The sequence below is a fragment of the Streptopelia decaocto genome (assembly GCF_964273445.1).
Source record: "Streptopelia decaocto genome assembly, chromosome: 15".
In the NCBI taxonomy this organism is placed as follows: domain Eukaryota; kingdom Metazoa; phylum Chordata; class Aves; order Columbiformes; family Columbidae; genus Streptopelia; species Streptopelia decaocto.
In genome coordinates this window covers 3,707,570-3,722,696 of record NC_138670.1, presented here as the reverse complement: position 1 = coordinate 3,722,696, position 15,127 = coordinate 3,707,570, and the positions used below count along the sequence as shown (strand labels likewise).

General features: G+C 45.4%; 1 protein-coding gene across 2 annotated transcripts; it reads left to right on the top strand.

Moving 5' to 3' along the window:
- Positions 1-4,237: 4,237 nt before the first annotated feature.
- On the top strand, positions 4,238-14,091 carry KMT5A (lysine methyltransferase 5A). 2 transcript variants are annotated; one of them, XM_082066665.1, is made up of 8 exons: positions 4,238-4,384; positions 4,700-4,794; positions 6,943-7,099; positions 8,667-8,883; positions 9,685-9,769; positions 10,121-10,180; positions 11,246-11,436; positions 11,867-14,091. In XM_082066665.1, the coding sequence occupies exons 1-8, from the start codon at positions 4,375-4,377 to the stop codon at positions 12,075-12,077; spliced, it is 1,026 nt and encodes a 341-aa protein (XP_081922791.1). In that variant the 5' UTR covers positions 4,238-4,374; the 3' UTR covers positions 12,078-14,091. The 2 variants fall into 2 exon arrangements, with proteins under 2 accessions (XP_081922791.1, XP_081922790.1); XM_082066664.1 differs by lacking the exon at positions 4,238-4,384 and having other exon boundaries at positions 4,445-4,794.
- Positions 14,092-15,127: the final 1,036 nt, after the last annotated feature.

The following is a 15,127-nucleotide window of genomic DNA, read 5'->3' as shown; positions in this document are numbered from 1 at the left end:
CTGCCCCGGCAACGGGCGAAGGCGGCGAACTCCCCAAACCACGCGGCGCTTCCGGCGTCCGCAAAAAGCGAAGCCCCCGCGGGCGGGCCCCGCCCTAGGGCGGCGGCCGAGAGTCGGGAGTGATGATCTGGGCCCGGTTCCCGGTGGGTGGGGGAGGGGAAGGCGGAGGCGAACGGCTGCGAGCGGTCACGTGATCCCGGCTTCTCCAAGATGGCGGGTGCCGCGAGGACGCGAGAAGCTGCGCTCTCGCGAGATCCGGCCTGTTCTCGAGGGATTGTGGGAAAGAAGGCGGGGGATGCGGAGCAGTGCGCACGCGCGTGTCGTGTGCCCGCGCGGGGGGCGGTCGTGCCCGCGCGCATGCGCGCGGCGCTGGCGGCCGTTGGGGCTGAGCGCGCGGCTGGGCGGGTGCCCGCCTGAGGAGAAACGGTGTCCTGTGGGCCCCGGCGCCCGCCCTCCCACTGCCGAACGCGTCTCCCTTCCGGCGGCCCCTCGGTTCCGTTCTGCCGCGGTTGGCAGGTGTTCCTGTGCAGCCGAGCCGGGGCGGCTCCCTGTAACAGCACACTGAGGCGGCTCCGTCGGGCCCGAGTGCTGTGGCGGCGTCGGGGCCGCCCCGTGTTGGGGATATGTACAGCCCCGCTGCCCGCAGAGTCCCGCCGCTCCGGTGTTTCCCTCACAGGATCTTCCCGGCCTCCCGTAGGAGAATGAGGAGTGACAGCGATACTGTGCTGGGGACATCCCTGCTGAACGGCCTGGGAAGGACACGCCTGTGGGGATGGGCTGGCACATGAGTTTCTCCTTTTAAATATTCCACAAGCTGCTAAAGTGAAATTTTCTGCTGCAGAGAGCTAACATATGTTTGAAAACCTGATGACTACTATGCTAGTTTAACATCTGGAGAGATCTTTTTAGGCCTTAACACCCTCCAACAGATTTTTGCAAGAATATGGTCTTCCATTAGAGCGCTTTCCCAGCTGTGTAAAAAGAGGAACATTTTAAAGAATTTTTAACATAAAATTCAAGCAGATGTAAATAAAGTTTGGGCAGTCATGAAATCTGCTTAAAATGCTCAATACCGCTCATTCAACTTTATACAAGTTCACTGATTGTTAAGACAAACTTAACAAGGATTAAAATAACCAATGAAGGATTAGACAGATTTAGGCTAAGCTATTTAAAGACAAAGCAATGTTAATTAAACTGACTTAAGTAATTCGGATTAATCAGCAACGCTTCAGACACCAAATGGAGAAAAAGGATGACAGAAGTCTGGCCAGAGACAAGAAGAACAATTTAGCCGGCAGCTAATATCTTGATTATTGCCCTCTACACACTTCAAATAAAGGCACGATGAAGCACAGCTCATGTGCGGGGTGTCCAACGTTCAATTCATCTAAGCAGCTTCCTACAATTGCAAAAGTGACCTTTTTGATGTCTTGAATTGAAAAGAGAGGTGAGTAATCCCACTGGTGACCATTATGCCTCTTATTGGGGTGATAGAGCACAGGCAGTATTATCTGCAGGATGCAGTTTCCCTGGGATTTTGCGTGTAACTTGCAGATCTCAATGCAATTTTTGTCAGACATGCCCTTTTATCATTGGTAGATACTATTCTGAATGTAATATTATATATTATAATCTATGAAATGTAGCTAGCACCTACTGGCATTTTACTAAATGTCTTTATAAAATAAGGTTGCTTAATGTACCACTCAACAGTTACCCTTAGGGCATCGTTTTTACACGCTTTCTCATGGAGAAGTGCAGTGGCTGAGGCACAAATTGTCAGGATTTCATCTTGTGAATAAGGAATTTGTGCAAATATTGTGACACTTATTTACTTGCTGTGTGAGAACTACATTGAGAACTTGCTCCAAGGTAGAAATATGTAACAAAACTGTCTTGTTGGTATATTTGACAGAAATTGAACTTTTTAATTCAAAGGTAACCAGTCCTAAAAAATAAGATATATTTAAAATTGAGTCGAGTGTTAATTTAGACTGAAAGTATTTACTCTGAAGATTTTCTTTCCTTTCTGAGCAAATCCAACATTTTGCTTGTGTGTTTTTCTTCCCCCACAAAAGGCTTTCACGTCTCAATGTTAAAGCAGTGCTCTCAGGGGCTGCCCTTACACTACTACTGGAGATAATAAATATTTAGGTCACTGGGTTTTACAGCTGGTGCTGGTGGGAGTCGTGCTGCTCCCTCCCCAGTATCGCCCTGGCTGGCGCTTTCCCATGTGCTGCTGTCCTGAGTCACGGTGACGGGCGATTGCACATGGACGTGCCCTCTTTTGGGCTGTAGCCTTATCTCTTGATAACATTTTTCCTTCCCCTCAGTACTGGCTTTTTGGTGATAACTCCCTGAAGCGCTAAGGGGTAAAACCAGCCTGGTTTGTGTATTCCCAGTGCGATCCCACCGTGCTGGGAGCAGGGGCTAGTTAGAGGTGACATTGTTTCCTTTGTTGCTCAAGGGAAGATAATTACTTAGCTTGCTTTGCCCTCTAGTGGCACAGCTTCAATGTAAACTTGGTTGCTTTGTATAATATATAAAATTAATATTAAAAATATCCAACCCGCAAAAGCAGAGCAAAACCACAGTAAAGGTGTTCCCAGAGCTTTCCCATGACTAGTAGGAACAGTGTTCCTTAATGACTGCAAGAAAGAAAGTATCATTAGTAATTTATAAAGAATTTTTTCCAGTCCCATCCTAGCTGTGTGAAAAGAAGAGTGTGAATTAGGGTGGAAAAATCAGAACAAGGGCTCCGGTGCTCTTCTGGAGAGCTTGGCCTACCTGCTTCGGCAGCAGAGATTATCAGGATGATGCAGCCTCCTGTCCGCTGGTGTTAACAAAACAACACCCAGAGCATTTTGGTCACCTTTCTGTGAAATATATGTTAGTGAAGATGAAGAAATTGTGATGATGCAGAGCTGGGGTTCTTTTGCCTTTTCTTGAAGTGCCCGTTTGCGTGGAGAGCAATCACAAAATGAGGCGAGGGTGGGCTGAAGCACCTGCTGCCTTCCCGTGTCTCCTCTGCAGCCACTCCCTATTGGTTGGTTGGTTTGTTTGCGTGTGTATGTGGTTTTATGTATGGGTTTTTTAATGATTTTTGTTTGTTTGTTTTCTTCTCTGCTGTTCTTAAGGAAAATCCTGGTTTTCAGTTGTTTCACCCTCCAGAACTGGCTGATCATGCCGCTGTGGGGATGCCCAAGGGACAAGCAGCCGCCTGTGGCTCCAGATAAGCCCTGGGTGAGAATCCACCCCTGTGACAATGACACTTGGGGTCAGCTGACGTCCTACAGACCTGTATCCCCAGCAGGCACAGGTGGCTGTTGTTAGATGGGTCTTAAAAGATAAAAAGAAAGACTAGCCGACTAGCCATACGTCGTCACTCAATATAATTGTTCCTCTTAACATGGAGCACCAAAGAGGTCCTGTGCGGTAATCTCCTATTGTCTGTTATGACCTTTACTTACGAAGAAGAAACACGCAGTTTGCCTTGATCTGTGTGTCGTCGTGCCTCATTGCCACTTTACTCTTTGCAATGGTACTTTCCTGATTCCACAGTGTGTGTACCAGGCCTGTCATGGGGCTGTTGAAGCCCTTCTGTGTTTTTGCTGTGTTTTAGCCATGCTTGTTAGGGAATCAGGGGTTTGACGCAATACTGTTCTCCAGGCAAGCTTTGAAGAGGATGGAATTAATGGCCTTTGATATAATTTTCAGATTTAAGCGAGACATTGCATAAAGCAGTCTGATAATTTCGCAGAGTTTTACGATCCCGACGGAATTAAGGGCGCCCCGGATCCTCGCTGGGAGGTTGCGGCGCTGTGCGCGCCCAAGGCGGGAGCAGAGATCCACGTGCTCTGCGAAGAGGTGCCTGAGGTGTTGACGGGGCCGCACTGGGCGATGCCGCTGCCCCGCAGGAGCGGAGCGGACAGGACGGGGGGTACATGTCACCGCCCCCGGCGCCCGCCGCCGCTCCGTGGGGCACGGACGGTCCGGCGGGACCCGCTCCCAGCGCGGCGTCCTACCCACGTGGCGAGCCCTGCCGCGGAAGGGCGTTCCTTCCCGGACCGCCAATCAGAAAGCCGGTTGCTCTTCCCACGGGCCAATCAGCGCTCGGGGAACTCGCGTTTAAACTCTGTTCCCGGGAGCTGCGAGCATCGCTGTGTGACAGGGAGAGGGCGGGGTGCGGCTCTGTGTGCCAATCAGGGGCGCGGAAGCGGTTATTGGCACGCGGTTCAGCCAATGGGGTTGCCGAGAGGAGCGCGGAGTCTCCCTGCGGAGCGGTTGGTTTCAGCGGGGTAGCTCCTCGGGGACCGTCGGGGCAGCCCGGCCGCGGGGGGCTCCAGGGCGCCGGGCTGCGCCGCAGCGGTCATGGCTAAAGGTGCGCGGGCGCGGCGTCGGGGAGGAGGGGAGCCGGGGCGCGGCGGCTGTCGCGCCGAGTGCAGGGCGGGGGCCGGGCGGCGCGGGGGCATCTCCGCGGCGCGGATGCTCCTCCCGGGAGACGCGAGGCGCCGGGGCCGGCGGGACTCCTCCCCCGCGCGGTGTGCGCAGCTCGCCGGGAAGGGGCTGGGCCGCCGCGGCTCGCCCTGCCGCATCCAGCCCTTTAAACATGGCGCAGGCCGCGGTGGCCGGGCGATGACCGCGGGCAGCCGTGCCGGACATGGCTCAGGCGCCGATCTTCCCCCCTTGTTCCTAGGGAAGAACATGCCCAAAGCCAGGGCGGGCGGCGCGGAGGAGGCGAGCCCCGAGAGCGCCGAGAGGAAGGGCCCCGGTCGCCCCCGGGCCGGCGGGGTAAGCACTGCCCGGGCCTGGGCGGGTGGAGCAGAGCGGGGCGGGCGGCTCCCTGGGGTCCTCTGTGCCCTCCGCGTCCTCCCGGTGCGAGCGGGCCGGGGTGCGGGCTGCCCCGGGGAGCCGCGTGGCCCTGGGCGCTTGATTTCTGGGGTTCCTCCAATCATTCAGCAATCGGTTAACTTTAAGTGGAATGGCACACTTTCCGTGTTTTCCGGTGACCTCCTTCAGCTGCCCTGAAAGCGCGGGGCGCTGCCGGGGCTGTCAGCGAGCAGCCAGGCCCAGGCTCAGCAGTCCCTCCGTGCCACCTTCCTGTCCTGCAGTTCTGTTACAGGCAGCTGGCAGGAGCTTGTTTGTCACTTTGCATTTAACCTCCCATGGAAATAATTGTGGCTATTGCATCAAATCCCAGAGCTCTCCACCAGCCCTTCATGTGCTCTGTTGTGCTGAGAAAATCTCTGCTCTCAAGGGTCTCAAGCCTGGCACAGACAAAGACGTGGCAGCCACGTCTCGGTAGCGCCAAGAGCGCAGCAGGCAGGGAGCTGGGAATGAGGGGAGGGAGATACGCTGGAAAAATAGTCGTTCGTTTCCTGTTAATGGTGTATTCAAAGCCAGAAAGCTTTGCTGGCAGGTGGACTGCTGCAGTTCGTTGCTTTTGGCTTTCTCCGGAAATGCCCATATTTAAACTCCTCGCTAAATCTTGAGAACTTTGCAGCACAGGGTTTGCTGCTGGTAATTGTTAAAATGGAGTGCTTTCGTAGCATTTTATCCTCAAAAGCCTCAGTTTTTTAAAATAAGCAAGTTTTGTCTTTCATAGGCCTTTCAGAAACATTGGGGGTCAGGGAGTGTCTGACTTGCTTTTTCTCAGACTGTTCTACTGTAATCTTAATATTTAGTGAAGTTGATTTGTGCACTGAGATTTGAGCCTTTAGCTGGTCATATTTTATGCGTGAATTATGTATGCATTAAGTATGTTACTTATTATGCTAATTATTTAAGTTATCCTATGTGTTCTATTATGTGCTTTGTTTACTTTTTTAGTGTTTGTGTGACTACATATGCTGGAGTATTTGTTTAGTCAGCTATATTTGAGCTATTTTTTTTAACTAATGGGAGCCTTTATGTCCTTTTCTGAAAAAAAAATGGATGCAAGTTTTTGTTGTTTTAACTGGCTTGCAGTGTCTGGAAATTGGTTCTAGTTGAGTCAAAATATAGCCAAGACAAACTCATTCTGGCCACGTTGCATCTGCTTGTCCAGACACTGAGATTCCACAGTTGAAATCTGTGTGCCCTACATATGCTGCAGGGTCAAACTTGGCGAGGGGGCAGGAGACGGCAAAAGCAAAGGTGGCACAACTCCACTAAGCTTTGCTAAATTTGATACTGCTCACTGTTGATGTTCTTTGAGGCCAAGCCAGTGTACAAACCCTGGTCTCTGTGGTGTTTGACCATGCTGGAGGGTTTTGCCATTTTCCTGGCTGGGCATGAATACTTTGTGTAAACTCTTTAATGTTTAATTTGCCATGAGCAAATTTACACTTTATTTTGTGAAATCTAATGGATAAAAGGATAGCATTGTTTATCTCCTAAGCTTCATTGAGAGTTGTCACTCAAGGTAGACTGTAAAACTGATTTCTGTCTTCTGTGTTGCTCAGTAGAGCATATAATTAACTGCAGTAACATTTGACACCTCGTAAGAGTGTTCGAGTAAGCTCATACCTCTCTGGCTATAAGAGGTATGTTCCAGGCTTGGGCAATTTTTGCTCTCTTATTTGTATTATTTTGGCTTGCGCTCTTTGAGGCCGCCTTCCTTCCAAGGCGCACAGGGCTACTGAGGGTTTTTTTTAGCACCAGAGTTCATACTGTGAAGCACAGAGTGGAAGCTGAAGTTAATTATGACTGCTCCATCCTGCCACACTTCATAGGAAAGTCCTCTTGGGCTGGGAGTTTGCATGAGTAAGTTCTCTGAGTGCTTACCACCGTTATGTTTTCACTTAGTAGAAATAGCAACAGCATTAAGGATGATGCATTAAAGCCGTGTAATTTGCATTAGTGCAGTCAGCTGTCAGCCCTGGTCTTTGTAGTGTGTTGTGGATACCAGCTTCACGTACCTGGCATCTTTGAACTGATTTTTGTATGGGTCTGTTTTAGGAGAATGTGTTTATTGGTCAATCCAAAATCTACAGCTACCTGAATCCTAACAAAACTCCTGGTGCTCGCCCCCCACTTCAAGAGGAAAACTCTGTCATGTATCACGAGGTGAAATGTCAGGGCAAAACACTAAGCAAAACCTACAGGAAAGGAGATGGTAAGATTGATTTTTGGATTGCTTGCCTCATTAAATGTGCTCCCCCTACCCTCAATTTGAGAACTTAATTGCACAGTCACAAGGGCCAGGCAGCTCCCCAGCCCGGTTGCTTTCCCAGTGCTACAACTCTGTTGGCAAACTGGGACCCTATAAAGATGTAGGTGTCCTTATCCTTTTCAAAACTTAGGTCATAGGTTTACCAGGCATTTTTCCTCTGTTTTTTGTCTGGCTATGTTTATATTGTCTCTCTGGATATAAAAAACTAATGCTTGCGTTGTCAATATGCCCTGTTGTCCCTGCAATTCCATTACTCATCTGCTTTTTCAGGTCAGCATTTGGCAGTTTATCTAGTTTTTAATCTTTTTTATTACCTAAAACTGTCTTGTTCTCTATTTTGACTACTTTATACTAATTTTTATAAAGGCAATTCAAAGTCAAATCAGGTATGAGGTAGAAGTACTGGTAGAAGAAGCAACAATTCTTAAATTTTAAGGCTGAAATAAAGGCAATGAGAAGGAGGAGCACAGGTTGTGGATGCCAAGTGCCAGGCTTTGTAGGTGCTTCATTGTAGTGACTAGGAAAGGGAATGTTCCACAGGTTGGGGGGCAGGGGGGCACAGGGGGGAAAGCTGGCTTGTGTTTAAAGGTGGATTTAGTAACCTTAGTAATTTGTCAAAACATTTTGATGCAAACACTTTTAGCAAGCGGGTATTTTAAGTTCCACTCAACACAGGGAGTGTCATGTCCTCTGGAAACTCGGGGCCTTTAGCTCCTAATTTAGCTCTCCAGTTTTGACAAGAAATCGAAGGTGGCTTTAGCTTGTCCTACTGCTGTGGCCTTGCAGCTGTACTTTTCCAGTGAGATCGAACCATCTGTCTCAGCAGATGGGACTATTAAACCTGGTGATTTGCTTTAGATAAAAAGTTTATGCAGCTTTAAGCCTTGCTCACCTACCTCTAATTCAGTTGGCTGAGGAGGAGGATGTGGTCATGTCCGGGTGGGATGCACATAGCCAAGAAAATGTTGGTGTTGTGTGGGGTAGGCTTCTTGTAAGGGTCAGCCCTTTAGCTTCTGTGGGTTTTGTCTGACTGGTTTTGGCCCCTTGGTACCAGCGTTTGCAGCCACTGATCACAGCAGTTCAGGACCCAGAGAGGCTTCCTCTCCCTCATCAGTCCAGGGTGTCAATTAGCTTATGGCAACTTGATAATTTAGTGTGCCAGGTGCAAACTGAGCAGTTGTTTCAAACACTGCACTGAAGGTGCTGTATGTTCAGGTTTGGAAAACTCTGAGTCACAAACTTAACATGACAAAGTACTTGGACCCTGTTTTACCCTTTCCCTTTTTCCACTCACCCCTCCCTTTGTACTATGTGTACTGTAGCAATGACTAGTCAAAAGTTGAGTAACAGCCTATCTGAGTTCTAGCAGAAAGAGCTTTTCTCACTCCCTTCCTCTTTCTCATGTTTGACAGAACTATAAGCTTAGGCTAGAAACCATTAGAATTAATTTAAAGCACTCTGGTATAGAGGATGCTAAGATCAGAGCCTTACTTTATTTTCCTGTCACCAGGAAAAAAGAATGGTGGCAATATAATCGAAGGTGCTATGAAACCAGAAGACCAGAAAGATAAAGAAGGTGGGTGCAATACTTCGGTGGCCTCCTCTGATCAAAACCAAGAAACTGTAGAAGCTCAAAAGACACCGCTGCCTTCAGGCTGTGCTGAGGAGGCCAATGCAAAGCCAGCTCAGAAAAAGGTGGTTAAAGCAAAACGTGGACCAAGGAGAAAGTAAGTGACTTCTGGAATTAGGAAAACCTTTCTTTTGTGTGTCCTTTTGTACCAGGAGGCTTTGATCTGCATTTTTCCTTTAGGAACTACAGTCAAACCTGTAATTAATGTTTGTCTTGTTGATGTTTTTTAAGTGGAACAAATCTTGAAGGAGATTTCTTTGTTTTCTCAATAATAATATGTTTGAAAGCACGCAAAGTATTTGTGTAGCTTGCAGAGGACTTTTTTTTTTTCTTTTTCTGGAAAGCAATGCTATTGTGTTTTATCTCAAGTGAAATACTTGCTGATCACCTATAGAAAAAGAAATTAACGAGCCATTAAGACATACTTTTCAGTGGACAAATGGCAAATGGGAATGTATCTTTCCAGAAACAGAATATTAGATTAATTAAAGTTGGAGGCTTCCTGGCTGAGCTGAGACTCTTTCGCCTGATATCTGAGTAATGTGACCTAACATTAATGAATTCCTTACCAAGCAGTTTTCATGACCTAAATTTTAGAGTGCCTTCTGGCAGGGCACACAGGGGGCTTCAGACTTGTAATGTGACCTTCAGTTCGTTTCCAATGGCATCTCATTCTTGTAGTTAGAGAATTCATACTAGAGTAATGGCAACAGCTTGAGGAATAAAAGGGGATCTAGCTTTTGTCTTGAAGGGAAGAGTGCTGATAAGAAACACTGATTCATACTGATTGCCTTTCAACTTAACAAGCTGAAAATAAACATTTCTTACCTGTGTCCTAGAGGTATAAGTTCACAAATAGTCTGAAATGTGTGTTCTCTATTTTTTTTTTATCCCTTAGAACACAAGGAAGAACACCAAATCGAAAAGTGACAGATTATTACCCAGTTAGAAGAAGTTCCAGGAAGAGCAAATCTGAATTGGAGGTAGTGCTTCTTGTTAAGATTACGTCATTACTTACAATGTTGCTAATTAATTGAACATTTGAGGAAGTACATAATTATCTGTAAATGGATTAAGTTGGCCAAATATAAAAAGCATTGTGCACTGGAGGTATTGTTAAGAACATTCTTAAAATTTGGAAATGCTGATACAGTTCTTTTAGGATAGAACCTAGCTTCTTGCATATTTTGCCTCTTTCCCATTCAGTTTTGCTAGAAATATGGGATAGTTTGGAAAAACGAGTGTCACTGATTAATAATGTCCTTTTAGCTGTAGAATAAGCTGCAAAAACTATCAACAGTAGTGTGGTTTATTTGTTCTCATTTCTTCTGCAGACCGAGGAGAGGAGGAAAATAGATGAGCTAATTACAAGTGGAAAAGAAGAGGGAATGAAGGTAAGTGCAATGCCAACCTGAGTAGCCATGTGCTGTTTATACAGTGTCTTGCTGCTAATCTGTTTGAGCAGAAAGTAACAGAACTCAGTCTCAGAACTGCTGCAGTTCCTTGATAGTAAGATGCAAGTGCAGCAAAACTGGAGCAGACTGTCCTTTTGGATGAGCAATATTTGGCTCTGAAGAACATGTATGTACAGCCTTGGTCATAAATAGTGAAGGGGCTTTATAATCTCTACTGAAAATGCACTTGATTCCTTGAGTATTTAATTTCTTGGGTTAGCTTCCAGAAATGGGGCTAGATACAGCATCTGAATTGTCGTATGTTTTAAAGGCAATACCCATATATGTTGTCTGTATGGAAACAAATTATCTTAGCCTGTTCACAGCCAGTCGCTGTGGGTCTTCATTGTGGCACTTGGGTTGTACAGGTTTTCCTCCCACTGCTAGCAAATAGTAATTATTGGGACCAAGTGCTTACTATTTGGGTTAGTTTGGTCACCCTTTTTAGACTTAAAAGCAGAAAAGGTTCCTGGAAGTGCAAGAAGAGCTGTGATCCTTGAAAAACAGCAGCTTGCACTTAACACTGTCACATCTATGACAGTGACAGAAGAAGTTTCTTGGAATTGTCCAATTTACAGGGAGAGGGAGGAATAATAAAGTATACTGGTGGGTGATAAATGTAATTTCCGTGGTTGATCTTTCTGTTCCTCTAACTTTTTAACCTGTGCATGCTAATGGTGATGGCACACCTGAAATGGAAAAGCTTACTGCCTCAGCTAATAGTTCAAAAAGAACACATAGCTCTGTGTATGGTTTGTTTAAGGTAATTAGTAATTTGGTTAGAAGACTTTGTATCAAAATATCTGGTAACTTGTAGGGTGTGTCCTGAACTCACCTTTTATTTCTTCCACAATGCTGTGCATCGGGCTTCTGCAGCTTTGTCTGCGGTACACACAAGTACTCTGCTGTAGCATTTTTTAATCACAAATCACTCATTTAATAGTGAACAGTCTATTTGCAATCATGTAAATACTTTCCCAGCTGATTCTTTTTTCAACTCAACAGATTGATTACATCGATGGCAAAGGCAGAGGAGTAATTGCGACTAAACATTTTAATCGAGGAGAATTTGTAGTTGAATATCATGGGGATCTCATAGAGATCACTGATGCTAAAAAGCGAGAAGCCGTGTATGCTCAAGATCCATCCACAGGCTGCTATATGTACTATTTTCAGTACCTCAGCAAAACGTACTGGTAAGCTTCTCTTCTCTTTAGTGTGCTATTTGAGTGATGGAGGCTTTGAATGCTGCTAAGTCTTCTCTTGTTCTCGTGCATTGTTTTTTTAATGGGAACCATGAATTAGGAAATCTTTTTGGAGCACTGTTTCATGGTCCAAGAGCCTCCTGTAGCTCTGGGCTAAAAGGAAAGGTAGTCCAAAGCTTTCAATTTTCTGGGTTTTGTGCTAGTTTAAAAGTCTCCCAGAATTGCTTTAGTTTACCTACATTGCCATATTACATGCCATCTGTTTAATCATATGACTATGCTGGAATGTTCTGGTTTTCATTCATTTTTTTCAAGCCTTATGTGGATTCCTCATTCTTTATGCAATTTGCACTTAGGTTTTTGTCCACAAACGTGATTGCGCAATATGCAGCAATCCTGCATTCTGTTCTTGTTCTTTCAGTGTTGATGCTACAAAAGAAACTGATCGTCTGGGAAGACTGATTAATCACAGCAAATGTGGCAATTGTCAAACAAAGCTTCATGACATTGACGGTGTGCCTCATCTCATACTGATAGCTTCCAGAGACATTAAAGCAGGTGAAGAACTGTTGTATGACTATGGAGACAGAAGCAAAGCTTCCATTGAAGCTCATCCATGGCTGAAACACTAGTTCATCTTCTTTGTTTGGGTTTCTTTTTTTGGACTGAGTGCTCTACAAGGAGTCAGTGGAATTTGTTTTTTCCCCTCACTTCCCTCAGCTTTCTTAGTGGACTGCTTATGGTGTTCTGAGCTCCTTAAAAACTACCTTTTTGCTTTGTAATATTTAAATACCTATTACAGTTTTCCAGGCAGGCTTGAATAATTGATCTTAGATTGCCAAAACTTTTATATCATGAAAGGAAACCCTCCCTAACATTTGAATGCGTCTGCATAGTGACCAGTGCCACTTGAACATGCAAAGACTTGCACAGAAACTTAATCACTTGGGTAGTGCTTCTGCTTTTGCAATGAAATCTCGTGCTCCACTTTGTGGGGTGGTGAACTTGGCGTTAGCTTTATGATGGCAGATGTACTTCTGTACTCTGACATCCCATGGCTTCCCTGCTTGTCGGGCTGCATTTTACAACCCAGCGCTGACAGGCTTCCCTGAGATGGATGCGACTGTTTCTATCATTCTCAAATAATTTGTGGTAGGGATCCGTTTTTTCCAGTGTCATATCTCATGTTGGCAATGAACTTTAAATGCACTGGCGCTGAGGGAAATGGATGGTCAAATTGGCTGCTTTCTTCAGAGGAATGACTCCAAGCCAAATAAGGATGGATTTTGACTGGGTTGACACTGATTAGAAATGTGAAGATAGAACTTCACAGTGAGAATCAATGTTTGACATGACTTATTTTCTAAAACTTAAGACGGTACCTTTTTATAGTTAATGGCTGATTCTCGGAGGTGTCTTCTGGAAAATTTTAAAGAAGTAAAAGAAAAAGCTCTCTTCAAAAATTTTTATTACCTTCCTATGCTAATTAGCCATATCAGAAGCTATTTATTTACTGTGAATGCTTGAAGTAGAGCATAGTGGTTCCAAAAAATAGGAGTCATCTTCATATGCAGCTTCAAACTGTAATGATGGAGTTCATGCAATGAAGAAAGTAGATTCCTTATTGCCTGGTCCTGTAGGTCTGTCCAGCGTGGTCTGGTCCCACTGTCTTAAATGGGAGTTGAGCGCTTAGCATCTTGTGGATGTTCATAACGTTACTGTTGGAGAACCAAATCTGTGATATAGGCGGGCAATACAATGCAGGTCCTTTATGTTAAAGATGAATTCTTACCAGTTGGAATTTTTGCCAAGGCAAGCTTGGCATGTGTGTAGATGAAAATGGCTGTGAGCCATCAGCCACGCTTGCTGCTGGGAGATGTCGGCAAGGGATCTGTGGCTCTGTTCTCGTCTTCTGTTCCTCATGTCTTGAAGGCTGCTGCTGTTCCAGCTCATGCCCTCTAGCACAATCTTATTCGCTTGCCTATGTGATAGGTCAAATAGCAACAACATCCTGGTTGTACGCTCCAGCAGCAAGAGAGGTGGCTTAGTGATGTATTTTTTAAATTAAAAACTTGAAGACAATGTCTCTGTAAAATAAAGAATATATTTATTATTGATGAAGTGGCTGCTATAGTACCTGTCTCCATTGCAGATAATTAGCATTTTGAAAGAAAGCTGTGAAAATCATTAGCCATTAAATGCTTTATATTATTTACCACTTAACACAAGGCAAGCTCATCAGAGACAGCCTGTGTGTTTTGACCATTTCTGAAGAATTAACTGGAGTCCTGTTACCTGTCACGCACTGAGTTACAGGTAAGCTTCTCTGGCTGACTTTTTTTGAGTTGACACTCATTTTTCTCTGGTCTCAGAGACTACAGCAGTGTATGGTATCCTGTTTTATTAGAGCACTTCCCTGAAGTCAAAATTAGAATAAAATGCTTTTTTTTTTTTTAAACATTTGCTTGTTCTCTATCAAGTCAGATAGCTTAAAATCTTTGTTCTTCAGCATCACTTTTGTAAACAAGAAAGGAGGAAGATCTCTCCTTGTTCTACGTAAAAAGAAAATTGTCTTCTCTGAAACGCTTAACTGGTAATGAAGTAGCACTGCATCGGAAGATGGTAATAAAGCTGATGTTGCACTGAGTATGTATCCTTTACTTTTCTAGGAACTGATGTAATATATGCATATATCAAACGCTTTTAATAGAAACAAGCCATTTGGACTTCTATCCTCGTGCCTTATTGGAAGGTTTTATCTTCTAACAAGGTGTAAAGCACTCAGCAGGGCACGGACAGCCTTGCATTAGGAGGTAAACTGTTTGTTTTGCTCTCGTGGCTTTGCCAGAGGCACCGCGTTTCCCTCGCAGGGCTGGAGCTTCTGGTGCAGCCGTAGCCAAGGGATTTGCTCCACTTTCAAGAGGGAAGCTGTGCGGCTCACTTGCCACCAGCATGTGTGCAGCTGTGAGGGTTCCAGAAAAAGACTGGCACAAAGAGGCTGAGGTGCTCTCCTGTCTACTTTAAGTGGTGAACCCCCACTTTTTTTTTGGTAATAAACTGAAAAGAATAATTGCAGCTTTCATTATTGTCTCTTTTCACTAACTGCGAAGAGCAGCCTCAGGCTATGTTAGTCTTCTGCACCTCCTCGGTGGGCTGCTGCTTTTGCACAGCTCCATTTAATCTGCGCAGTTGATTACTGAAGTTGTTTCATTAAGACTTTGTAGAGTGATTAGTGTGTTTTGAGGCACAGTTCCTCCTCCCTCCCATTTTTAAAGGAGGTGGGGAAATACCTCCCTGGATAAAGCATAGGAGAGGAGGGAGTTCAGGGCACATGCAGACACATCTCGCTTCAGAGGTGTATTCTGGCTGTTACTCATGCACAATTGATTGGTTTGTGGTATGTTTTGGGTTTTGTGTGGGTTTTTTTGTGTTGTTGGGTTTTTCTTAACTCTGAACACAAAGCCTCTGCCAAGGAAATGCAGTAACTTCCTTCCATGCTACCATGCTCTGGAAAGTACATCGTGGGGACATGGCCAAGGCTTATTAATATTTTACTTCAGCAGTTCTGTGCCCTGGCTAAACCAGCTTACTCAGGTCAGACACTGAGAATGTTGCCTTGCTAACGTACCCTTGCTAACAAATTCTCTCTGAAAGGAGACTGCAGTTCTACTTTCTGCAAAGC

Coding starts and splice junctions, on each gene's coding strand:
- KMT5A (XM_082066664.1), top strand. CDS start 4,489: ATGCTCCTCCCGGGAGACGCGAGGCGCCGGGGCCGGCGGGACTCCTCC. Junction 8,884..9,684: donor AAACGTGGACCAAGGAGAAA/GTAAGTGACTTC, acceptor TTTATCCCTTAG/AACACAAGGAAGAACACCAA. Junction 9,770..10,120: donor AGAGCAAATCTGAATTGGAG/GTAGTGCTTCTT, acceptor TTTCTTCTGCAG/ACCGAGGAGAGGAGGAAAAT.